Raw genomic sequence first — 27,621 nt, 5'->3', positions numbered from 1 at the left:
CACCCTCAAGTATGGAATAAACCTACAAAAAGTAATACACGGCAGTGAGTCAGGGACTGTTTCTAAAACTAAACTAGTTCCAGGAAGTATGAAAGTAACATCCTAAGGCCTTGTCCTGCTAGGCTGAAACAGGACAATTGATCTCAGTCACATATTAGTATACAATACAGTTGAAACGTCTCACATTCCAGAAAATATTTATATCTTTACAGTTCCCCGATCACTAAAGCAGCTATCTGACACAAGCAGCACCAGCTACATATAATTCTATCTTTGGTACTTTTCCGTTAAACTCCTATGACTTTGCGCTGGTGTGAAGAACAAAGTAATTGGGTTGGTGTCAAAGTAAAGGTTTATAGAGTTATGGTGATAAGAACAAAAACAATTTTTTTTTAAATTCTGTTTACTTTTATTTTATTATAAGCTGTACTGTGACTCATGCTAATGTGCTGAGTGACTTGGCAAAAAACTTCCAGTCAATATCATGCAAATAATACATTTGCACAGTTTGAGTTTGCCAACAGTCATGTGTAGTATAAGGAGTCATAGTTTAGGTCACTAACCTCAGTTTTAAAGCTTAACAAAGACTGGAGAGAATTGAACAAAGTGTAATGTTTTGTAAGTCATTTGTGCGACTTTGGTATGTATGAATCGTGATAAAAAAGTGTGATTAATCCCGAGAAGCTGGTTGTTGTACGAGATATATATTAGGTGAAGGGACTAACGCACCGCAACCTCCTTTAAGTATGTCAATGGTGAATCACAGCAGTGCTGAAACATGTGGAAATAAAATCTGTAGCATTTTGTGACTACTGCAGTGTAGAGCTATATGAGAAAGTTTTACTGTTGCTGTCAAGTGACTGTAGAGGAGACATGACTTGCGCGTCGGAAAGCTGAGGATGTGCAGTACATGATGTACTGTTCTACTCACATCGGAATGAAAGCAAGAAAGGAAGCGGGTTGGTTTGTCAACAGGCACAGTACACCTACTCCTTCCACACACACTGTTGCTTTCCGCAGAAAACACATCTAGGTAGTGGAGTACCTGTGCTGCAGAAAACCTTGTCCAGGTCATGTTGTGTGGCTGAAATACCGCTACTGAAATACTGCGAAAACACATCAGCGCGAAGTGGTAGGGATTTAATGGAAAAGTACCCCATCTTCTGTTGGACTACAGCCAGAGTGCTCATTTTCCTTCAAAAGTTATTAGGAAAAAAAGAGAGAAGCTTTGTTTAAACTGGGAGACCACCAACACACTTAAAGCAACTGACTTTAGTTGTAGAGTACATTAACAGCATAATTAAGGAACCTAACTGAAATGAGGCAATATGACCATCTTCTTCTCATATAACCTAGTTTAAAAAGATAACCCAAAGAAATGGAAGACCAGTGCAACCAAATAACTAATAAACAGTCCACAAAGCACTGAGAAGAGGAAAAGCCAGGCACCGGACAGCTGAAGTGAAGTTGCAAATTTTATTAGTAGCCAACCTCAAACGTGAAACGCTTACACAATCACACAGCGTTTTTCGTCAGTAACAACAGACTTCTTCAGACAAAGAACCAACATTAAAAACACATGTATATATAATATGCTAAAAATTCAAATGAGCCAATAGATGAACTTCTCATGAATAAATAATGAATATTAATCAAAAATGTTTTATGACTCAGAGTTAAATTCGTAAAATTAACATGAAAATGCTTAAATAGTGTAACAATGGGTATACAAATGTATGTATATATGATTTATTCACTGGGGCAAAAATCAACATTGATTGTAAATGTGAAAAAAAACAATGCATAAACAGAAAGAAAAGGTGAAATAAATAAATACCAAAAAAACAAATCTCGACAATAACCAAGAAAAACAGGCAGTTTTCTGTAGAATGTCACCAAGCACAATAGATTCCACCACAATCAAAAGCGAAATGCAAAGCCCAGGATTAAACGATGTTTCCCTTGCCCCAGTTTTAAAAATGAGGGCTGCTAGATTGTGAAGGTCCACTATCCATTACAAAAATTTTTTTGAAAAAATATTTTTAAAAAATATATTTTTTAAATCAACTTTTATAATATAAATAAACATTTATTTTATTTCAGTTATTATTAAAAGTATATTTAATATTTATTTTATTTATACTATTAATATCCATTTATGCATTGGATAAATACCTCTAAAGTAGTATTAAATTATTTATAGATGGGGAATGAATTAATTTCACTTGTTTTTAACATTTTATTATATGAAAATTTAGGGAATATTTTTAGTATTCATTATAATTCTTGTATTTTTCATTTTGACCACTAGATGGGAGTATTTGCAAACTTTTCTGTAATCAAAGATATTATTTATTTATTTCACCTTTTCTTTCTGTTTATGCATTTGTTTTTTTCACATTTACAATCAATGTTGATTTTTACCCCAGTGAGTAAATCATATATACATACATTTGTATATCCATTGTGATACTATTTAAGCATTTTCATGTTAATTTTACGAATTTAACTCTGAGTCATAAAAAAATTGATTAATATTCATTATTTATTCATGAGAAGTTCATCTATTGGCTCATTTGAATTTTTAGCACATTATATATACATGTGTTTTTAATGTTGGTTCTTTGTCTGAAGAAGTCTGTTGTTACTGACGAAAAACGCTGTGTGATTGTGTAAGCGTTTCACGTTTGAGGTTGGCTACTTTAATAAAATTTGCAACTTCACTTCAGCTGTCCGGTGCCTGGCTTTTCCTCTACTCAGTGCTTTGTGGACTGTTTATTAGTTTAAAAAGATACTTTCTAGGGAATTTGAATCACTAGATAATACTTTTTAGCTAACTTGTGAAGCACATAAATAATGGATAAACAGGAAGTCTGTTCCATAGAGAAAGCGCTAGTTGGTGACACTATTGATGAAATGTGTACTTCACATAACATAAAAAAGGAGCTATTCACAGTTACAGTTTCCTTCAGGGTATTCCTGATGGCCAAAACAGTGCAAGAAAATGGTCAGGAAGGAGTCTACCTGTCTTAGCACCTCAAGCAGTTGTGGCATCTTTTATCACTTAATTTTTTACAATTAAATATTAACACCTCCCAAAGAGTGCCACTGAAGCCTGGTATTCTCAATGGGAGACACTTTCCCAGATGCTGAACCAGGGAAGAGATTCACAAACTGCAAAAACGACCTTTCAGTCAAAGATGGCCTTCAGTAGTATTGCTGAAAAAAAAAGCAATGCAAATGTATAATATACCAATGATCTACAGGACAAGGAGCTGGCTGACATCTAATATGGCCGACTTCCCGACAACAAAAAGTTCCTTCTCCATACACATAAGCATCAACAGGGATACCAATAACATAGCCATTTGTACTACTGCTGAAGATGTAGACTTCTAGGTCTTGAAGTCTATGGGTTCTGGTAATAAAGGTCTTAGATATCAATGATCTAAATACCAACCAGGTATCAAATGACTGGACTCTGAAGGACATCAGGCCTTAATAATAAGAAACCTTATCAGGGTTATGCCATGAATGATACTTTTACAAAATGCACTTTTTAGAATCAAAACACCAGAGGCACAGCAGGTAATAGTAAGAGTTTGCCAGTTTTTGTAGGCTGTATGTATACTCAGTTTGGGCCTGCTCTGACAAAAGGTAGTACAACTGAAGTCACAGGCATAAATGAGACACTATGTGGTGATATACAAGCATTCAAAAACTTAGAATTCTGTATAAACAAGAGAGGATATCACAAACAAAGAAAAAAATTAAAACTATAAAATACGATGAAAAAGGTAAGGCTAAAACAGAAGCAAACTGGGGTAAAACAGAATGCTTTTATTGCAAGATGGCAGCAAAGAGACTTTCGATAAGAGAAAACAGCCTTCTTTTTTTTTCAGATGTCTGAAAGATTGATCAGTGTTAAATTCTGACAAAAACTGTCAGTCCTCTAAAGAAGCCCACTTTGAATTTTGCTGTCAATGCACTACCTAGTAAAAAGATATTGTGCTTGTATTACTTGCTGATTATTTACTTATTTATTTATTTGACATTTGATTTCCGTGAAAGTCCAACTGGGCATGAATAACATTTTCAGCAGAGGCCTGGGAAGAAAAGCTCTGCAAGACATAATACTAATTGTATACATACAATCTTTGAAACCTACAATTAGTAAAAGTTACAAATATTAAACAAATAAGATCAATACAAGAAAATGAACACACATGCATGTGTGTGTGTGTGTGTGTGTGTGTGTGTGTGTGTGTGTGTGTGTATGTATATATATATATATATATATATATATATATATATATATATATATATATATATATATTTGAACATTATACAGAAAGAAGAAACAGAAAATGTGACAGTAAGAAGCATTTTATAGGCTAAGAAAGGTCAAGGGACAGTAAGAAGAAAGTGTCAAAGATGATTTAATGATGATGATACAGATGAAAATAAGGGACAAATAATAATAATAATAAATAAGCACCAAGAGCAGTAAGTGAGACATCAGGTGTTCAGCAAATTGCAGGGAGGGAGGAAACAGTATGAAAGTGAAAGGGAAGACAGAGTATAACACAAGGAGTAGAGGAAGGGGAAAATAAAATAGGCACTTTATCCCAAAGAAAGAGGAGTACAGAGCCTGCAGTTGAAAAGGTATTTTTTATGGTATCCTAAAAATGGGACTTGTAGGTGTTGATCTAATGTCCATATGACACTTGTTCAAGGTTTTGGCTGCTATGCAGGAGTATAAACTATGCCCTATGTTTTTTTTTAGGTTTATGGGTTTCAAGAAGCTGTTTCTTAGATGAGCAAAATAGATGGTTAGGAAGTGTTTAAGAATATTACTCACGGATGGACAGTGGAAAGGATTATATATCATTGTGTGGGCAAGGAGAGGTTGACTGTACATGAGGTAATTGGGAATTCAAGCCAGTTTAATGTTTTCAGAGCACAGCAGTGATGACTTTTATATGACAGATGCATTGCAAATCTAGCTAAATTGTTATAACAAAGTTTTGGTTTTGAATATTGATAAGAATTAGTGAGTCATACAGTACAGAAAGTAGAAGGCATGTCTCTGTCAGTGTGACTCTAGAGGAGAGGAGTTGATAAGGAATTTGTTGTAGAGCATATGGAGTTTTTGATTTTTTTTTAATAAATTTTGTATATGAAGATCAAATTTTAGTTGATCATCAATGGTGATGCCTAGTAACTTGGTATGAGATACAACTTCTGAGTCTGTGTGATTGACGGAAGTTATGTTGAAGGTGTTAGAGATTTAGGTAGAAATAGTAATAGGCTGGCTTTACTGGGATTTAGGAAGAAATGGTTTTCACAGAGCAAGTGTTCAAATGACTTTACAGCATTTTCAGTAATGGAGTGTAAATGGGGGGTGAGTGTCTGATAAGTAAATGAGGGTGTAGTCATCAGTGTATTGGATGATAGAAGCCTGCTGGGAGGATGTATGTAAGTTGTTAATAAAGATGTTAAAGAGAAAAGGTTCAAGGATAGAACCTTGGGGCACACAGATATTAAACAGAAGAAAATAAACTTATGTTGAGAGCCATTTTACAAATTGTTGCAGAAAGGTAGCTAGCAAACCAGTTAAGTGTCATATCAGACCAAATGCAGACATTTTAGACAGTAATTTTTAGACAGAGAGACTGTGTCAAAGGCTTTGCAGAGATCTAAAAACAGGGACGAGATCAAGTTATTATTCTAGCTAGCTTTGATGTTTTCTAAGAAGGCAACCAGGACAGCTGTTGTGCTATGGTACGGGTGAAAACAGTGTTGGGTAGAGTTTTGTAGATTTTCTTGAAGAAGGTACTCTATACTTTTCTAGAATTTTAGGGGGGGACAAGATACCAAAAGGCTTAAAGTTTGTCATTTCAGTGGAGTTACCCCTTTTGTGAAGTGGTAATCTGTATAATTTTTCCAGATAGATGGGGCAAGTGATTCCTGAATGGATCTACTGATCAAAATGGAGACTAGATAAGTGATGAAAGTAGTTGCAAACTTTAAATATTCTGCAGGCAAGTTGTCAAGAGGGTTAAGCAGGGCTTGAGCTTACTGAGCAGGTATTTTATATGTCAGGTAGAGACAGTTTTTAAGGAGAAAAGAGGTTTACTGGAAATGGAAACCTCATCAGGACTGTTGCGAGTTTATTTAGAATATTATGGCAGTAACAGACTATAAAATGGGAATTAAATTTATTAGCAGTTTCTGTGGGAGAGCTATCTGGGCAGGGGTTGGGGCAGAAGGAGTCCCAGGGTGTAAGATCTAAAAGAGGACCAAAATTACTATACAATTTATTTGTGGATCTAAGTAATACTGTTTTCTGTCAGTAGTGTCTTGAGTTTTGACAAGGTTACAGAGATGCTTATAAGTTTGAAGGTGGGCAGAAGATTTGGTTCTTTGCCAGTTTCTCCAAGCGTCATCTCTCTTGTGCATTAGTGTGCAACTAGTGCTGCATAGCCAGATAGTTTGGGTGGATTTAACACATTTTCTTCTGATGGGGGCAAGGGTATTTAAAGTACTGATAAACAGTGAATTGAAGTATAGCATCGTCCAGAAGTAAGGTGCAACGATTAGACTAGTTAAGGGACTGAAGAATATTGTTGAATCCATCAGGTTTAAAGCTGGCAAGGTTAGAACATTCCTCAAGAGGTTGCTCTACTGGAAAGTGGTCACTGAAAAAGATTATGGGAGGGTTCTGGGAGAGTTGCATTGTTTAGGATTTGAAACTAGGATCCAGTCTACAATGGAACCAGACTGAGGTTTTGCTGGAGCAAGTATGGGAGGTTATAAGTTGTGTATATCCATGCAGGTTGATGCTATTAATGGAGTAGTCTGTTGAAAGGTGCTGCCATTTCATGTTGACATCACCAAGGATTGTAGTTTCATAGGAAATGGAATCTGATATCCAGTTAAGGATGTCTTCCTGGATAGGTATATTTTTTTCTTGGAAGGAAATATAGGGCAGTGATACATAGATTTTTATGACTGGTTAGTTTCAGGTTAAACGTTGGTGTCTCTGTGGAGTGAAATGTGGGTGGCTCACAGCTTGATGGAGAGAAAGCAAGATGGTTTGAAAACAGGATAACTATACCACCATCTTTTCTGTTTAATCTATCTGCACGTATATTACAGCCTGAGAAAGAATTTCAGAGTCTCTGATGTGTGGCTTAAGTTAGGTTTCACTGAAGATGACAATGGCAGGCGAGTTTTGAGAATGCTATTCTGTTACTTTATCTATAATTCAGATATTGATGGAGGAGATCTTTAGGTTTCTTGGAGATACAGATGTAGGAGAGGTAAGACTGGATGGTAGAGATGAGGGGTATGGGCTGGGAATAGGGCGTACATCACCATGTACAGAAAAAAATCCGTGATGTACATAAAGTAAATGGCAAGCTCGTATTGGTCTTATATTTACATTTGAAAGAGTACGTGAAGTACATACATTTGTACTTGTAAAGGAGATAGTGTGAAAAATGAAACAAGTTGGATACAATTTTGTCCAAGTATTGTTAGCCAATGTGTGTAGAACAGGCAAGAGTAGGAGATTTTAGACTTGGTGAGATAGTTATGTAACATGCAAGATGTAACAGTAAAAGGAACAGAGGGGTAGTTAAATATATGAGATCATGTTTAGCGCAGGTAAGGAAAAGTATTAGTAGTTACTTCTATAAGAAGAAAACTAGGTGATAAACTGAGGAAAGTATAGGAGGGAAAAAGATGACTAAAGAATTGGAGTGAGTAGACAGGCAGAGAGAAGAGGGGTCTATGTAGTAATAGGAGGGTCTTCTGTAGGTATAAATGTAGGTGTAGAGGGGTGGGGGTCAACTGTGGGGTGGGGATGGGGTGGGGAATGTAGCGGCTCAGACCTAAACCAGGTATGTTTCTGACAATCAGTTTCATCAATCGACTGCTGGGTTAAGTGTTACAATGAAATTACAGAGAAAACATAACAGTCAGCATCTAAGAATGCCTTAAATACACTCCTTGTCAGAGTTCAGTACAGGAAGGAAATTAGTAGAATGTATCACTGATAGGAGATGGGAATTTTTTTGATTAGCAGTTTGGGTTATCAGTATGGGTTAGCTTTCACTGAAATGAATGATAACAGTAGACTTAAACTACTACTCTTTCAAAGGAGGACAAGCTGCTCATGGATACATTTTAAGATAAAATGGCTTCAACAAAGCTAAAGTACATTAACATATGAAGTGTCCTTTTCCTTTAATTAGCACTAGCTACAAGTTCAATGATACAGACTGCTTAAGCAGCTTACCTAATGACACCTAAAGTGTCAATCTATATATTGTTCGCACTGAAAAATATTTTTATAGGCTGCAAGTCATCCTAGCAGAAGATCACTTTATGCAGAATGACAGGAAACCAATGACTTCTGATAGTACGTGGAAGGGGCAATCTTGCAAGCCTATTAAAAAATAAAGCTTTTGAGGTAAAGATAAAGACGGATACAAAATTGTTACAGACTCAAAAGGTCAGTCCCTGGTCCTTAATTCCTGATATTTTATGCATTCATAACACTCAAGATTTGTTGACTCAAAACAACAAAATAAATGAATTTTAAAGGGTTGGAAATGGTACAAAAAGGCACAGCCAGAAGCAACTAAACTAAAACGCCACTTTTATCAAACAAAAGACATTCCAGTACCACTAGAATTCTACTTTCTTTCCATACTCACCTAATTTTAGAAGAGGCTTTGATGTTGGTGATTCGTCGAACCTCATCCTGTAGTGTTCTCTCTACAGTGACTGCTTCTTCCTCATTGTTTAACTGAGACTGCTGTCTGTAAACAAACAAAACAGGCTTAGATTAAAATACTGCTCTTGTCAAAGAAATTCTTGTTTGCAGAGGGTTGCAGACACAGGTATTAATCAGTTGGAACATTTCATAGGTTCATAGGTTCATACTAGGCTATCTGCCCGAGGGCATTTACAAGCCTAGCCCATCGTTTTGTGGCTTACGCCACCCCTTTAGTATGGGGAACTATACCCATTATTTTGCTGTGCCTCTGTCGAGCAGTGACACTGAGGTAATCCCTGGGGTATATCTGCGATCTCCCATCCATTGGTCAAGATTTCTCTTGAACAAGGCCAGCGAGGTGCTCTGCCTCACATGTACCGGGATTTTGTTCCACAGCATAGGGAGTCTTTGGGTGATGAATCTATCCCTCCAGCACGTCCTATTAATAGCCGTGTCAAGGTTCAAGTCTCCCGCCCTTGTGGCTCTGATGGATCTAGATTTTTGAGGTGAAGCATATTCATCAAATCTGGGTTTGACATGGCCTTGTATGTTAGGCAAAGGTCACCTCTGAGCAAGCGTGCGACTGAATAGAGCTGGAGTTCTTTCAGTCGGGCAGCATAGGACAGATTTTTGAGACCCTTTATCCTTTTGGTGAGGAACTTTTGTGGCCTCTCCAGCTGCTGCAAGTGTCGGGTCAGATACATTCGAATGGGGCATTGTACTCAATCATTGGTCTGATGAGTGATGAGTAAAGGGAGACTATGACCTCCCTTGATCTAGATGAGAATCCCTTCATGATAAGGTGGGCAATGTAGAAGGTCTTCCTAACTACTTTAGCTACATGGGTGTCGAATGACAGACTACTATCAACCTGGGTCCCCAGGTCCCTGATAACTTCTTCTGTGCTCAGTGGATTGCCACCTATTTGGTAGCTAGGGGTAACCTTGTTTTTCCCGAAGGGTATGACTATGCATTTTTGGCATTTAACTTTAGGCCGTGGCTCTGGCACCAGTTATCCGCTTCTGTGAGACCCTTCTGAAGGATATCTGTGTCAGATGTGTTTTCTACTATGGCGCCCAGTTTGCAGTCATCTGCAAACTTTGTCAGCCATAACCCTCCTGTGTTTGCTTGTACTTGGAAAAGTAGATGCCAAACAAGAGTGGGCCCAGGACTGAGCCCTGTGGGACACCACTTGTGACAGGCTTTGAGTCTGACATGGCGCCAGCAGCTCTGACCCTGTGGGTTCTGTCACTCAGCCAGTTTGCAACCCATCTTGTGATGTATGGGTTGACATTTAAGCTGATGAGTTTTTCAATGATACCCGAATGGGGTATTGTATCGAAGGCCTTAGCCAGATCGAGGTAGGCTGTATGGACTGCCTTTCCTCATCAATGGCTTTGGTGACTATTTCAAAAAGTCAACCAAGTTTAAAAGGCATGATCTGCCTTTGACAAAGCCAAACTGGGTTGGATCCAAAGTCTGCAAATTCCCTATGTCTTTATTTATGAGGTCCATTATGATCCTCTCCATGGCTTTGCAGATAAGGCTTGTCAAGCTAATGGGCCGGTAATTTCCAGGGTCGGTGGAGGCACCGCCTTTGTGAAGTGGTACCACAGTTGCAGTGCGCCACTCCCTGGGTACGTATCCAGAGGTAAGACTTTGATTAAACAGCTGTCCTAGCTGTGGGTTTAATTCCTCATTGAGTTCATTTACAGGAAAGAAAGCATAGTATGTTAACAGGTACATGCAAAGAAGGATATCTGAAACAATGTGGGCAGACAACTAGTTAGGAACACCAAAAAAGACCTATGATCTTAAATACCTACAACCCAGAATAGCATGAGACGCAAAGTTTAATTCAATTCCTGAAAATCTATCTATACACATACTGAAAAGTGTTCTATACCCGTTTCGCAGAAAGAGAAGTACACTGCAGAATTGGATATGGTAAAAGCAAAATTAATTAGCTTGCTGGGAGATGCATATGAAGAACGTTAGTATTACTGCATTTCTAGTTACGACTTCAGTTTAATGAAAAAGAAACAACACTGTACAAAGTACAGTTTTGTACCTACCATAAATGTAGATGTTCGAAGATCCACATTGCTGCAGTCCTAACACTTGGGTAGTCCGCTGTCCCTCGGTCGGCCCGAATATCAGAGTATAAGGCTGACGTCGGTCAAGGAGCATTTGACTGACATCAGAACGTCAGGGTACAAATGCGCATGACCGACGTCATATCCTCAGTCTTTTCTTGCCCCAGATGTCAGAAGACCCTAAAAGAAAAGGTCAAAACCCATAGACCACAACTAAACAATCAACTAGCCTAACACCAAAAATATGTACAATATATACAATATATACAAAATGCAATATACCTCAGATGAATAACCCAACCCACACAACCACCTCAAACAGCAGAGGGGAAGGAGGGAGGGTAAACTGGACTGCAGCAATGTGGATCTTCGAACATCTACATTTATGGTAGGTACAAAACTGTACTATGTTCTTCATCCCACATTGCTGCAGTCCTAACACTTGGGTAGAATCCCAAAGCAGAGGTAAGGGAGGATGGCTAAATTATAATGAAGCAGGAGCTGCCAAAATGCCCTGCAACACAGCAGTGGCAAAACCAGCCCTGGATTTAGAGTACAATGGAAGGTGGTAATGCCTAGAGAAGGTATGCACTGAGCTCCAAGTGGCTGCCTCCAAAATATCCTTAGTAGCCACCCCCCTCAAAAAAGCTGTTGAAGTGGCAGTAGCCCTAGTGGAATGAGGTCTAATCCCAGCTGGAATGTCTTTGCCATGATGGGAATAACAGAAAGCAATGCAAAATCCAATCCACTTAGAAATAGTTTGTTTTGACACGGGCTTGCCCTGAGAGCACAAAGCAAAAGAAACTAATAACTGCTGAGATTGTCTGAACCCTTTAGTTCTGTCCAAATAATATCGCAACTGCCTGTGTACATCTAAAGTGTGCAAAATCTTTTCCCCTTTAGTTTGGGGATTTGCATAAAAAGTAGGCAAATGAATAGTTTGGTTTAAAGCCACACTAGAAACCACTTTAGGCATAAAGGAAGGATTAGTACGTAAAGATACCCTATCCTTATGGAAAATTAAGAAAGGCTCAACTGCCTTAAGGGCCTGCAATTCAGAAACCCTTCTTGCAGAGGTAATGGCCAACAAAAAAGCAGTTTTCCATGACAAATATTTCAACTCAGCAGTAGCTGCAGGCTCAAAAGGTTGTAGAGTGAGTTTCTCCAACACAAAATTGAGATCCCAAGCAGGAGTAGGAGCTCTTCGTGGGGGTCTTATATTCTTTGCCCCTCTAAGAAATTGCTTGAATAAAGGATGAGAAAACAATGGTGGGTCACAATCATAGTGAGCTGAAATTGCTGCAGCATGAATCTTAATAGAAGAGAAGGACAAACCTTTGTCCAATAACTCAGTAAGATATTGAAGAGCCACACTTAAATCAGGCTCAGAAACATCCAAATCCTTAGCTGCACTCCAAAATAAAAATCTCTTCCATTTATCTGCGTACACTTTCCTTGTACTAGGCCTTCTGGCTTCCAAAATCACATTCAAAACTTGTTGTGGAAGTTGAGACCCTTTATGGTTTAAAACAGAATATGCCATGCTGTTAGGTGAAGAGAATGAAGTTTGACATTGAGCAAATGACTGTCCTCCTGGGACAACAGATGTGGAATCAAAGGCAAAGGCCATGGAGGCTTCCGTACTAGACTTCTCAGTAGTGGGTACCAGTGCTGTCGAGGCCAATCTGGAGCTATCAAAATCATCCTTGGCCTGTCCTGTCTGACCTTTAGAAGTACCTTTGGGAGGAGAGGCAGAGGTGGAAAGGCATACACATGAAGATTTTTCCAACTGAAAGAAAGAGCATCCACTTTCCAAGCTGTGGGATGAAACCGCTTTGTGCAAAACTTTGGCAGCTGGTGGTTTAGTGGAGAAGCGAACAGATCTATGTCTGGAGTTCCCCAGGACACTGCCAATTTCTGAAATACATGAAGATCCAGTTTCCACTCGTGGGAATCCATGATTTGTCTGCTTAACACGTCTGCTAAGGAGTTCTGTGCTCCCGGCAGAAACCTTGCCTGAAGATTTAGTTGTAAACTGAGAGCAGTCTCCCACAAAATCATTGCTTGCCTGCATAGAGGATAAGAATGTGTTCCCCCTTGCTTGTTGATGTACCACATGACAGTTGTGTTGTCTGTTAGAATCAACACCTGCCCTGGAAGAAGTAAATCCTTGAAAGCTATTAATGCAAACTGGACTGCTAACATCTCCTTCATGTTGATATGCAGATGTTGTAGTCTGGCAGGCCACTTGTCTTGTATCCACTTTCCATTTAGATGAGCTCCCCAAGCTATGTCTGAGGCATCTGTTGTTAAAATCTGACTCGCCTCTGGCCGGGTCACAGAGAGTCCCTTGTTTAGGTGACATTCCTGAGCCCACCACAAAAATTCCTTTTGAATGCAAGGTATTATTTGAATGACAGTGTCCAGATCCTGGCAGTGCTGAGTCCATACATTTTTGAGATACCATTGTAGCTTCCTCATATGCAGTTTGGCATTGGGAAGCACCAGAATACAAGATGCCATGAACCCTAAGGCTTGAAGGACTGTCCTTGCAGTCAGCCCGGACTGATGAGATAGCTGAAGAAAGTAAAGGGATAGATTCTTTTGTTTGTCCGGGGTTAAAAATGCCATCTGGGATGCTGTATTCAGTCTCACACCCAGAAAGCACATGTCTTGAGAGGGTACTAGACTGGACTTTATTTCGTTCACAGAATACCCCAGGCATCTTAGCACTGCTATCACATATTCCAAATGATGAAGAAGCTCTTCCTTTCCTTGAGCCAGAATCAGGCAGTCGTCCAAATAAGGATAGATCTGTATTCCTTTTAGCCTGAAGAAAGCTATCACTGGAGCCAGAACTTTCGTGAACACTCTGGGCGCAGTAGATAAGCCAAAGGGCAATGCAGAGAACTGATAGTGAGAAGTCCCAGCTCGAAAACGCAGATACTTCCTGCACTTTAGTCTGATAGGAACATGAAGGTAAGCCTCCTTGAGATCCAAAGTTACCATCCAATGATCTTTGCCCAGCAGAGGTAAAAGCTGCTGCAACGTCAACATTTTGAATTTGGGAATGTCCAGATAAGTATTGAGGATAGATAAATCCAAAATTGGTCTCCACGTGTTCCCCTTCTTTGGGACTAGGAACAGGCGAGAATAAAATCCTAGGCCCCTTTCTGGCATAGGAACCGGCTGTATGGCCCCTATTTGGAGTAACAGTGAAATTTGCTTGTGAGCCTCTATTCTTTGTTGAGGAGGAATGTCTGGCATGCCTTTGAAAGGAGGCAAGGTATGGAAATAAAACCTGTAACCGTGATGTATGATATCCAGTACCCATTTGTCTTGGGTAATCAAACTCCAATTTTCTTTGAAAAGTGCCAACCTTCCTCCCAAAGGTGCTGCCAGGCGAGAAGGTTCTGGCAGCTGAAAAGGTAGGTCATTGGGTCTGTTTACGAAAGGACTGACCCCTGCCCTCACTTGCAGACTGTGCAGGAGAACTCCCTGTTCTAGGCCTGAAAGAGCCCTGACCTCTGCCCCTGCCACGTCTAGATCTACCCCTAGACTGGGAATCATAAGAAGGATACGCCCACCCTTTAGTAGGCCAATTTCTGCTAAACTTTGGAGGCTGAACCTGCAAAAAATCTTTAACAGTCTGCATAGACTTAGCCTTGTCTTCCATTTTCTTTAAAACTGCCTCAACAGGAGAACCAAACAGGACATCAGATTGCAAAGGGGCATCCAAAATCCTAGTTTTAACATGGTCAGATAAATTTTGATCCCTCAGCCAGGCATGCCTGCGAAGAACTGACCCAGTGGCAGCCACCCTAGACGAGGCCTGTACAGCATCAAAACCACATTGCAAAGAATGCTTACCCACTTGTTCAGAAACATGCACTAAATCTTGTAACTCTTTACAGTCAATACCTTCCGCCAGAGCATCAAAATTAGATTTCAACTGTGAAAGGAGATAATTTTGATATTTCAACATGTGAAACTGGCAATTCAAAGCTCTCATGGCTAGAGTGGAAGAAGTATAAACTTTCTTTCCCCATCTATCCAAGGCCCTGGCCTCTTTATCTGCAGGAACCGGATTCTTGACAACAGAAGCCTTAACACCCTTAGGCCCCTGGCTAACAGTTTCTGGGTCTGCCCTAGGACTCTTAAAAAGATACTTATTAGCTTCAGGCACCCTGTAATACCTATCCGGTTTAACAGGAGCAGGAGGTAAAGAATCAGGATTAAGAGAAGCCTCTGCAAACACATCTTCCACCACATTCAGAACAGGAGGTATAGCTAAAGGCCTATGCTGGGGTAAAAACAAAAATTCCCTAAGCCTTTTCCTGGAATCAGAGAAATCCTGACCTTCCCATTTAAAATGCTCTCTCATGGAGTGAAGGGTCTCTGAAAAAGAAAAATCCTCAGGAGGAGAAGCAGAAGGAGTAGAATCATCCACATCAGAATCAGAATAATGAGAATACTCCTGCAAGTCTTCAGCCGAAGACTCAGACACATCCAAGCCTGCTCATAATCGCCCAACACAGGTTCCATCCTAGGCCTCTTATCAGGAGGGGGCATAGAGCCTCTAATTAAAGTAATTAAATCCTCTGCCATTTTGAGCATGTGCTTCTTGGGCACAGCACCTGAAGAACTGGGAGTGACACCCACAGAAGCTAAACTAGGCCTGCCTCTAGGAGAAGCCTTGGAAGCAGAAAGAGAGGGCCTAGACCCCTTAGGAAGGGAGGGGAGTACAGTTACTTGAGAAGCCCCTATAGCCTGCCCTGCCTCCTGGGAGGCCACATCCTGTAAAATCAAAGTTTCTCCCTGGGACTCCAGAGCGGCCTCCGTCGGAACCACCGGTTCCACTGACGCCTCTAAAGAACTGACGTCCGGTTCGGACGACTCCTCTAACCTAGGTTTAACTGCCTTGTCCTTGCGCTTCTTAGAGGAAGCCGGCGTCGGAGCATCCGACGGCATTTTGTAATTGCACCGCTTCCCAAAGACCAACCTTGCACAATCCAACCTCCGCTTTATAGTGCGTTTATTAAACCTAGCACAAAAGCGGCATCCAACAACGTCGTGCTCAGGTCCTAAACAAGGTATACACAAATTATGGTAATCCCTATGCGGTATCTGTTTCCCACAAGAAATACAGTTATTCACTTTTTCTGACATCTGGTAAACCACTGAGGCAAGAAAAAACCAAAATATTCCCCAACGGGGTACTTAACCAACTCTGACTTCGGTCTGAAACTCCGAATTCGAAAAATTTCAGAACGCCGAACAGCACTTGCAACACTGCTTCTGCATTGGACCATGCGGCAAAAAAGACTGAGGATATGACGTCGGTCATGCGCATTTGTACCCTGACGTTCTGATGTCAGTCAAATGCGCCTTGACCGACGTCAGCCTTATACTCTGATATTCGGGCCGACCGAGGGACAGCGGACTACCCAAGTGTTAGGACTGCAGCAATGTGGGATGAAGAACATCAGCAAAAGCATTTAGAGCTGTGACCAGGTTACACATATGTGTTGCACAGCCACCTTCCAATACATAGTAAACAAAATTATTACACAGGATTACAAACAGAAGATGAGGGTTACATTAATTAAAGCAAAACAAAAACAAAAAATTAAATTTCAAAACACAACGCTCAGATGTCATTTCCTAAATGTATCATTCCCACTGCACATCTAGCTTTTCACAATAAACACTACTGTTTGAACAATTGCATCCAGATGTATACAGTTTTGAGTACTGTACTGTGAAAGTACAGTTGTGTAATATCTTACCACAACAGTAGATGTCCTTTTCACTGTTGCAGTATTCATTACAATAAGGATCCCCTGCTAAGGGTGGTCCAATGTCCAGCTAGTATATCAAAGCCTTTATATTGCTCTAAGGTAAGCCTTGTGTCACATGTATGCTTCTTGCGTAGCACAGGGCATGAAGCTGATGTCCCGATATACCCATCCTCAGAACTGAGATCCCCAGTTGTAATCCCAGTCCAAGGAAAAGAGAGGTAATCAGTACAGTCAGAAGAAAAATGGACCAGGGGGAGGAGGGACGGAGTGAATACTGAAACAGTATACAGAAGGACATTTAGAGTCATGGTAAGATATTGTACAACTTTATTATGTCCTTCCAATTCACTGTTGCACTGTTGCAGTATTCATTACAATAGGGAGAGTGCCAAAGCTCAGGAAGAAGACAGGGAAGAGAAATGACCAGCAGAGCTCTTTAGGAAGCCATGAAGGATGGCCCTAGCAAAACCAGCTCTAGTTCTGGAGATTCTATCCAACTTGCAGTGCTTGGAAAATGTATGCATAGAAGTCCAGGTACCTGCCTCAAGAATAGACTTAGTTATCAAAACCTTGAAAAAACACCATAAGAAGCCACAGCTCTAGTACAATGAGACTTAACAGAATGAGAAAGGCTCTTGCTGTGAAAGGAACAAAATGAAATATCTTTTGAGATCCCAGAAAAAACAATTTGCTTGGATACAGATAACCCTAAGGACCTAGGGTGAAAGGAAACAGAGCTGATCAGATTTCCTAGTAGTCTTACCCAAATAAAATCTGAGTTGTCTGTGCACAGCCAATGTGTGCAACACCTTTTCACACGCAGATTGAGAAGGTAAAAAGTGGGCAAATGAACAGACTGAACAACTCATTCACCACCTTGGGTATAAAAGAAGGCTTAGTATGCAAGGATATCCTGTCCTTATGAAACACCAAAACAGGAGGACAAGCCATAAGGGCTTGAAACCCCAACACCCGTCTGGCAGAAGTAAGGGCTAACAAAAGTGCAGTCTTCCAAGATGTTGCAAAGAAGCTGAAGGAGCAGGGTCAAAAGGAGCCCAAGTCAATTTTTCCAAATTAAGATTTCAGGAAGGAAGAACAGGCTTCCTGGGAGGCCCAATATGAAGGACGCCTTTAAGGGATTGCTTAGCTTCATATCTATAAGCTAAAGAAGGAGATAAAGGCAGTCAAGCAGAGATAGGTGATAGGTGGGCCTTAACAGAATAAGCCAACCCAGCACTGAGCAATTCACACAGATAACAGAGAACCAAAGGAACATACAGAGGAGAGTGGATCCAGGTTACGATAAAGACACCAAACAGAAAACCTCTTCCATTTGGATAAGTAGGATTTCTTAGTATTGGGTTTCCTGGCATCCAGCAAAATCCTAAGCACGTCCTCAGGAAAAAAGGTGTCTATGTTGAATCAAAATCTTATCACCCACAGTGTCAGCTAAAGAGTGGAGAGGTGGGGATGGATGAGAGATCCCTTGTCCTCCATGAGTAGGTATACCCTGTGAGGTAACTTGTGATGATAGCCCTTAGCTAAACGCAGTGGAAGAGGGAACCAATGCTGTCTCATCCAACAGGGAGTCACCAACAAGATTTTGGGAGCACCTGTTGAATTTTGAATAGGAATTTTACAATGAGGGGAAGGGGAGGTAAAGTGTAAAGAAACATCGCCTTCCAAGAAAAAGACAGGGCGTCCACCTTCCAAACCAGAGGACCTGGGACTCTGGCACAAAAAAGAGGAAGTTGTCTGTTCAGGGGGGAGGCAAAAAGACACATTTGAGGAGTACCCCACTGGTGGATAATATCCAGAAACACATCCCTGTGAAGCACTGATATGTGGGATTGAGTTACGGACCTGCTTAGAGTGTCTGCCACAATGTTTTGACCCGAGAGAATGTAAACTGCCTGAAGAGAGTCACTTGATACTGGATAGCAAGATCTCACACTAAAAGTGCCAACCAGCAAAGATGATAAGATCTTGTCCCACCCGTTTGTTTACATACTACATCACTGTGACATTGTCTGCAAATACCTCGACAGCTCATGGGGAGAAAAGAGGATGAAAAGCCTGAAGTACCAGCAGAAGAACATTCATCTCCTTGACACTGATGTGCTCTTTCTGTTGAAGAGGCGACCACATCCCCTACATTTTACTGAGCCAAAAGCTGCTCCCCATCCCACGTCTGAAGCACCTGAGAATAGCTCATGAGAGGGAATAGGTGGATGAAAAGGGAGCTCCAGATTTAGATACAACTGCTGGATTTACCAGTGAAGTTCCTTCTTGAGACAAGGTAGAAGAGGAACTACAAATTCTAGGGGATGCACATGTTGAAGCCAATCTGACTTCAGAAACCATAGACTTTCTCATGTGGAGTTCGGCCACAGGGAGCACAGGGATGGCGGATGCCATGAATCCCAGAGCTCTCGTGAATTCCCCGGCCTTTATAGATGCCAGAGGAAGAACAATTTGAAAGAAGGAAATAAGAATTAAGGCCTTGGGAGGAGGCAGGGATGCCAGCATAGGCACAGTCTGTATAGTACAGTTGTGTACTTACCATAAATGTAGATGTTCGAGGGTATTCACTATTGCAGTCATTATTCTTGGGTTATCCTGCTGGCAGGCTACCCTCAGTCGGCCAGAATTCCAAAGTCTAGGTCCGGCGTCGGTTGCTGTCGCCTCTTCCCTGACGTCAGCGCGCCAGGGGTATAAAAGATGCAGCCAACGCCATTTTCTTCAGTTTTTCTTGCCCCAGATGTCAGGTGCCCCCAAATTGGTAGGCTGAAAAATATGCCAATTAAAATGCATGCACAAAAATAACATTTCCTTCATCTACAAGCAAATACACCAAATAGGTTGTATAGGATAAAGAAGTGCAGGCAGACCCAGCAAAGAAAATGGGGATGGTGGGTGGGTAACCTGGACTGCAACAGTGAATACACTCGAACATCTGCATTTATGGTAGGTACACAACTGTACTATGTTTATCGTGTTTCACTGTTGCAGTCATTACTCTTGGGTTGAATCCCAAAGCTGAGGATGGGTGGCTGGGCTAAATAGGATTAGGAGAGGCTATGAGGCCCTGCAGGACTGCAGTGGCAAAGCCTGCTCTGGACTTAGAGTAAAGAGGTAAGTGGTAGTGCTTTGTGAAGGTGTGCACTGAACTCCAGGTTGCAGCCTCTAAGATATCTTTGGTTGGTACTCCTCTCAGGAAGGCTGCTGAAGTGGCCGCTGCTCTGGTGGAATGAGGCCTATAGCAGCGGGGTTTTTATATAGGAATTTATGAGAATCCGAGACCCTGTAGTATCTGTCTGGCTTAGCAGGTGCAGGGGGTAAAGAGTCAGGGGACAGGCCGGACTCTGAAAATACATCATCTACAATGTCTAGAACAGGTGGAATAGCAAGGGGTCTGTGCTGAGGAAGTAGCAGAAAGTCCCTGAGCCTTTTCTTAGATTCAGAACAATCTTGGCTCTCCCAGTGGAAATGCTCCCTCATGGTATGCAGGGTTTCGCCAAAAGAATAATCCTCAGGAGGAGAGGCTGAAGGAATGGATTCTTCAGCATCAGAATCCTCATAGGGAAGCATGGAGTAATCCTGTTCAGAAGAGAAATCAGAGGAAATAGAAACCTGATCAGAAGAATCATACTCTGTCTCTTGCCTAGGCCTCTTATCAGGAGGGGGATGGGAGCCCCTGATCAAAGTAATTAGGTCTTCGGCCATTTTGAGCATCTGTTTTTTTAGGCATGGAAGTCTGCGCAAGAGAATGCTGTACTTGTTTCTTTGTCTTTAGAGCTGCTTTAGTCTTTGTCTTTGAAGCCTGAAGATGGCTTAATATATACTTGTGTAGGTCTGAAGACACCCTCAGAAGCCGATGCCTGCTCAGTGGCTCCGGACCCATCTGAGGGAATGATTTCAGAGTGTCCAATACCTTGAGTATCCAGAGGTCCAGTCGGCTCCAAGTGGGAGTCGGAAGCGGCCTGTGGCTCTGAGGTAGCAGGTGCCAGGGGCTGTGAAAGCGCCTCACTGAGAACCGGCGACTGGCCTAGTAGAGGCCGCGTCGTCGGTTTTGGACCTCGGATGGCTATCCTTTTCCTTGTCCTTGCGTTTTTTGTAAACTCCGGTTGTCGGCTGGTCCGACGGCATTATATAATTAAATCTTCGGCCAAAGTAATGAAATGCAAAATCGAACCGACGCATAATAGTGCGTTAGTTAAATCTAGCACAAAACCGACAGCTAGCAACATTGTGATCAGGGCCTAGGCAAGGAATACAGTAAGAGTGAAAATCCTTATGAGGTATTTGCTTCCCACAAGAAATACAATTGTTAACTTTTTCTGACATCGGTCTGGAGCAAGAAAAAAGTTTCCCCAATGGGGTACTTAGCTTTAATGAAGACTTCGGTTCTGAAATTCGGATTTGAATATCTCAGGAGTCGGCCGACCGGCACTTGCGAACTGCTTCTGCTTCGGGCACTGCGCGGCAAGAAAGACTGAAGAAAATGGCATCGGCTGCATCTTTTATACCCCTGGCGCACTGACGTCAGGGAAGAGGAGACAGCAACCGACGCCGGACTTAGACTTTGGAATTCTGGCTGACTGAGGGTAGCCTGCCCGCAGGATAACCCAAGAGTAATGACTGCAACAGTGAAACACGATGAACACCGTGCTCCCCAGAAAAACATGGTCTTGAGAAGGAGTCAGAAAGGCTTTGCAGAACAGAAATAGCAAAATGAAGATTCTGCAACATGATCGTTGGAGAGGATGCCTGAAATAGAAGGTCATCCAAGTAGGGAAATACTTGGATCCCCTGAATCCCACAAATAGCAATTACAGGAGCGAGGCATTTGGTGAATACCCTTGGGGCAGTAGAAAGGCCAAAGGACAAAGCAGAGAGCTGAAAATGCCAGGAAGCAGCAGAGAAACGTAAAAACTTCTTGAAAAGAGGATGAATAGGAATATGGAGATAAGCATTCTTGAGATCCAGAGACACTGTATAAGCCTGAGGAAGCAGAAGAGGGAATAAAGTCTGAAGGGACAATATTTGAAAGGAGGGCACCTTCAGAAAAAAGTGTTTAGATGAGAGACGTCTATAATTGGTCTCCAAGTACCCACTTTCTTGGGCACTAGAAACATCCTGGAGTAAAACCCTCTCCCCCTTTCACACAGGCACCTAAAACCATACCAAGAGACAAGAAATCCCAAAGCACCTCTGGAAAGAATGAAAGCTGTTCCAGAGGGGGTTGAGGCATACCCTTAAAAGGCGGAGGTATTTCCAGATCATGAAATACCCCTGGCGAATAATGGACAAGACCCAGGAATCCTGAGTAATTTGTAGCCAAGCAAGATGTGAAAGAGGAAAGTGGCAGGGGAAAAATAGGATAGTCAGACAGCATCTGGTTAATATGGAAAAGGAAACTTCTAAGGCACAGACGTCTTGAGTAGATTTCACAGGAGGAGCCTTCTTGCCGCCCTTTTTACGCTTAGAAGGAGGGCGAGACTGCCTGCAAACAAAGACTGGCTTGCTGGGAAAGTTTCTCTGAAATTTAGGCACAGGAGAAACAAACACGCTTAAAGTTCCTGTAAAGCCTTGCCTTATCCTGAAGGGACTTAAACATACCAGGAGCAGCTTCACCAAACAATTGTTTATTATCAAGAGGGTAATCCATCACCTTAGCCTTAATATTGTCAGGTAAAGGTTGAAGCCGAAGCCAAGAATACCTCCTCATGACCGACCCAAAAGCAGCAGCCCTACAAGAAGCATCTGCTGCATCATAACTACACTTGATGGAATAAACAAGTCACCTGGGAGGAAATCTCTAACAGGGAAAAGGCAGAAGTTTTACCCTCAGAGTCTGGAAGATCAGAAAAGTACAGTTTTGTACCTACCATAAATGTAGATGTTCGAAGATCCACATTGCTGCAGTCCTTACTTATGGGGTAGTCCGCTGTCCTCGGTCGGCCCGAATACCAAAGTATTAGGCTGACGTCGGTCATGGGCGCCTAGATCTGACATCAGAGCGTCAGGGTATAAAGGTGCATGACCGACGTCATATCCTCAGTCTTTTCTTGACCCAGATGTCAGAAGGTCAAACCAGAAAGGCCACAGCCAAAAACAGAATACCTCCCAAAAACATGCCCAACAACAACCATCACCTAAAGCATAGCACCAAGTCAAACTACAGTGGGGAAGGAGGGAGGGTAAATTGGACTGCAGCAATGTGGATCTTCGAACATCTACATTTATGGTAGGTACAAAACTGTACTATGTTCTTCATCTCACATTGCTGCAGTCCTTACTTATGGGTAGAATCCCAAAGCAACGGAAAAGGGAGGATGGTAAAAATCATAAAGCATTAGGGGCCGCTAAAATGCCCTGTAAAATTGCAGTGGCAAATCCAGCCCTAGACTTAGAATAAAGAGGAAGGTGGTAATGTTTAGAGAAGGTATGCACTGAACTCCAAGTAGCTGCCTCCAAAATGTCTTTGTAGCTACCCCTTAGAAAGGCCGTAGAAGTAGCAGTAGCCCTAGTGGAATGAGGCCTGATTCCAGCAGGAATCTCCTTACCATGATGGGAATAACAGAAAGAAATACAAAACCCAATCCATTTAGAAATAGTTTGTTTTGAAACAGGTTTACCCTGTGAACCCAAAGCAAAAGAAACAAACAATTGCTGAGACTGTCCGAACTCCTTGGTTCTGCTCAAATAATATCGCAACTGTCTGTGTATATCCAAAGTGTGCAAAATCTTTTCCCTTTATTTTGGGGGTTTGCATAAAAAGTAGGCAAATGAATAGTTTGATTTAAAGCCACACTAGAAACCACTTTAGGCATAAAGGAAGGATTAGTACGCAAAGATACCCTATCCTTATGGAAAATTAAGAAAGGCTCAACTGCCATAAGGGCCTGTAATTCAGAAACCCTTCTTGCAGAGGTAATGGCCAACAAAAAAGCAGTCTTCCATGATAAATACTTTAACTCGGCAGTAGCTGCAGGCTCAAAAGGTTGTAGAGTGAGTTTCTCCAACACAAAATTGAGATCCCAAGCAGGAGTATGAGCTCTACGGGGGTCTTATATTCTTTGCCCCTCTAAGAAATTGCTTAAACAAAGGATGAGAAAATAATTGAGAGACACAGTCATAGAGAGCAGAAATTGCTGCAGCATGAACCTTTATAGAGGAGAAAGACAAACCCTTGTCCAATAACTCAGTAAGATATTGAAGAGCAACACTTAAATCAGGTTTAGAAACATCAAAGTCCTTTGCTGTACTCCAAATAAAAATCTCCTCCATTTATCAGCGTAAACTTTCCTGGTACTAGGCCTCCTGGCCTCCAAAATAACATTCAAAACTTGTTGTGGAAGCTGAGACCCTTCAGAGTTTAAAACAGAATATGCCAGGCTGTTAGATGCAGAGACTGAAGTTTGACATTGAGTAAGTGACTGTCCTCCTGTGACAGCAGGTGTGGAATCAAAGGCAGAGGCCATGGAGGTTCTCGCACTAAACTTCTCAGTAGTGGGTACCAGTGCTGTCGAGGCCAATCTGGTGCTATCAAAATCATGGTTGGCTTGTCCTGTCTGGCCTTCAAAAGTACCTTGGGAAGAAGAGGCAGAGGTGGAAAGGCATATACATGCAGATTGTTCCAACTGAATGATAGAGCATCCACTTTCCAAGCTGTGGGATGAAACATTTTGTGCAAAACTTTGGCAACTGGTAATTTAGTGGAGAAGCGAACAGATCTATGTCTGGAGTTACCCATAACACTGTCAACTTTTGAAATACAAGAGGATCCAATTTCCATTCGTGGGGATCCATGATTTGTCTGCTCAATACATCTGCTGGAGTTCTGTGCTCCTGATAGAAACCTTGCCTGAAGATTGAGGTGTAGATTGAGAGCAGTTTCCCACAGAATCATCGCTTGTCTGCATAGAGGGTAAGAATGGGTTCCCCTGCTTGTTGATGTAGCACATGACAGTAGTGTTGTCTGATTGAATCAACACCTGCCCTGGGTGAAGTAAATCTTTGAAAGCCATCAATGCAAACTGGACTGCTAACATTTCCTTCAAGTTGATATGCAAATGCTGGAGTTTGACAGGCCACGTGTTTTGCACCCATTTTCCATTGAGGTGTGCTCCCAAGCCTTGTCTGAGGCATCTGTCGTTAAAATCTGACTCTCTGGTCGGGTCACAGAGAGTCCCTTGTTTAGGTGACATTCCTGAGCCCACCACAAAACTCCTTCTGAATGCAAGGTATTATCTGAATGACAGTGTCTAGATCTTGGCAGTGCTGTGTCCATACATTTTGAGATACCATTGAAGCTTCCTCATATGCAATTTGGCATTGGGAAGTACCAGAATACAAGATGCCATGAACCCCAAGGCTTGAAGGGCTGTCCTTGCAGTCAGCCTGGACCGTGAGACATTTGATGGAAATAAAGAGAAAGATTCTTTGTTTGTCCGGGGTCAAAAGGCCATCTGGGAAGCTGTATTCAGTCTCACACCCAGAAAGCACATGTCCTGAGAGGGTTCTAGACTGGACTTTGTTTCGCTCACAGAATACCCTAGGCATCTTAACACTGCCATCACATACTGTAGATGATGAAGAAGTTCGTCCTTTCTTGTGCAATAATCAGGCAGTCATCCAAATAAGGATAAATCTGTATTCCTCTGAGTCTGAAGAAAGCTATCACTGGAGCCAGAACCTTTGTGAACACTCTGGGCGCAGTAGATAAGCCAAAGGGCAATGCAGAGAACTGATAATGTAAATTTCCAGCCCGAAAACGCAGGTACTTCCTGCAACTGGGCCTGATAGGAACATGAAGGTAAGCCTCTTTGAGATCCAGAGTCACCATCCAGTGATCTTTTCCCAACAGAGGTAAAAGTTGTTGTAAAGTCAGCATCTTGAACTTTGGAATGTCCAGATAAGTGTTGAGGATAGATAAATCCAAAATTGGTCTCCACGTGTTCCCTTTCTTTGGAACTAGAAACAGGCGAGAATAAAATCCTAGGCCCACTTCTGACAGAGGAACTGGCTGTATAGCTCCTATTTGAAGAAGTAAAGAAATTTGTCTGTGAGCCTCTATCCTTTGCCGAGGAGGACGCCTGGCATGCCTTTGAAAGGAGGCATGGTATGGAAATAGAACTTGTAACCTCGGATTATAATGTCCAACACCCATTTGTCCTGGGTGACTAAATGCCAATTTTGCTTGAAAAGAGCCAACTTTCCTCCCAAAGGAGCTGCCAGGCAAGAAGAATCTGGCAGCTGAAAATGCAGGTCATTGGGCCTGTTTACGAAAGGACTGGCCCCTGGCCTCACCAGCAGATTGAGCAGGTGAACTCCATGTTCTAGGTCTGAAGGTACTCTGAGCTCTGCCCCTACCACGCCTAGATCTACCCCTAGACTGAGAATCAGAAGAAGGATACGTCCACCCCTTAGCAGGCCAATTTCTGCTAAACTTTGGAGGTTGTACCTGCAAAAATCTTTAACAGTCTGCATAGACTTAGCCTTGTCTTCCATTTTCTTTAAGAGTGACTCCACAGGAGGACCAAACAAAACTTCAGACTGCAAAGGGGCATCCAGAATTCTAGACTTAACATGCTCAGACAAATTCTGATCCTTAAGCCAGGCGTGCCTCGAATAACTGAACCAGTGGCAGCCACCCTAGAAGAAGCCTGTAAAGCATCAAAACCACATTGCAAAGAGTGCTTACCCACCTGTTCAGAAACATGCACTAAATCCTGCAATTCTTTACACTCTATGCCCTCTGCCAAAGCATCCACTTTAGATCTTAGCTGAGAAAGGAGGAAATTCTGATACTTCAACATATGAAACTGGCAGTTCAAAGCTCTCATTGCTAAAGTAGAAGAGGTATACACCTTCTTACCCCATCTATCCAAAGCTCTAGCTTCCTTATCCAGAGGAACCGGATTCTTAACAACAGAGGCTCTAACACCCTTAGGCCCCTGACTAATAGTTTCTGGGTCCGCCCTAGGACTCTTATACAGATATTTATGTGCCTCAGGCACCCTGTAATACCTGTCCTAGTTAACTGGGGCAGGAGGCACAGAATCTGGATTAAGGGAAGCTTTCGAGAAAACATCTGAAACAACATCCAAAACCGGAGGTATAGCTAAGGGTCTATGCTGTGGTAAAAACAAGAACTCCCTAAGTCTCTTCCGGGAATCAGAGTAATCCTGTCCCTCCCACTTAAAATGCTCCCTCATGGAATGCAGAGTTTCTGAAAATGAAAAATCCTCTGGAGGAGAAGCAGAAGGAGTGGAATCCTCTGCATCAGAATCAGAATAAGGAGGGAAATCTTGAATGTCTTCAGCAGAAGACTCTGTATCATCTGAGGTCTGCTCCAAACTTTCCAACTCTGGCTCCATCCTGGGCCTCTTATCAGGAGGGGGCATAGAACCTCTAATTAAAGTAATCAAATCCTCTGCCATTTTAAGCATGTGCTTTTTAGGCACAGACCCTGAAGAACCAGAACTGACACCAGAGGAAGGCAAGACAGACCTGCCTTTAGAAGGAGCCTTAGAAACAGTAGCAGAAGGCCTAACCACCCTGGCATAGAAGGGAGAATAGTAACCTGAGAGGCCCCTTCAGCCTGACCTGCCTCCTGAGAGGCCACATCCTGTAAAATCAAAGTTTCCCCTGGGACTCAACAGAAACTTCAGCCGGAGCCACCTGTTCAGCTGTAGCTTCTAAAGGTCCGCGTCCGAACGGACGAATCATCCTGCCTAGGCTTTAAAGATTTGTCTTTGCGCTTCTTAGTAGACTTGCGCCGGAACATCCGACGGCATATTATAATTACACCTCTTGCCAAAGACTAACCTAGTGCAATCTAACCTCCGTTTTATAGTGAGCTTATTAAACCTAGCACAAAACCGACACCCACTACGTCGTGCTCCGGTAACAAACAAGGAATACAAAG

At 41.9% G+C, this 27,621-nt stretch overlaps 1 protein-coding gene across 1 annotated transcript in view; it reads right to left on the bottom strand.

The window, feature by feature from the left end:
* Positions 1-27,621, bottom strand: part of WDR3 (WD repeat domain 3) — a gene marked incomplete at its 5' end in the record, with an annotated part of 1,037,507 nt that overhangs the window by 714,737 nt on the left and 295,149 nt on the right. The window contains 1 exon segment of the mRNA XM_044071482.1: positions 8,727-8,831. Within this exon segment, the coding sequence (XP_043927417.1) occupies positions 8,727-8,831 (105 nt within the window).

The sequence above is a fragment of the Protopterus annectens genome, chromosome 5.part0 (genome assembly GCF_019279795.1).
Source record: "Protopterus annectens isolate FY-2018-M chromosome 5.part0, PAN1.0, whole genome shotgun sequence".
NCBI lineage: Eukaryota > Metazoa > Chordata > Ceratodontiformes > Protopteridae > Protopterus > Protopterus annectens.
The sequence above is the reverse complement of the archived record's forward strand: the minus strand, read 5'-3'. Positions and strand labels throughout refer to the sequence as shown.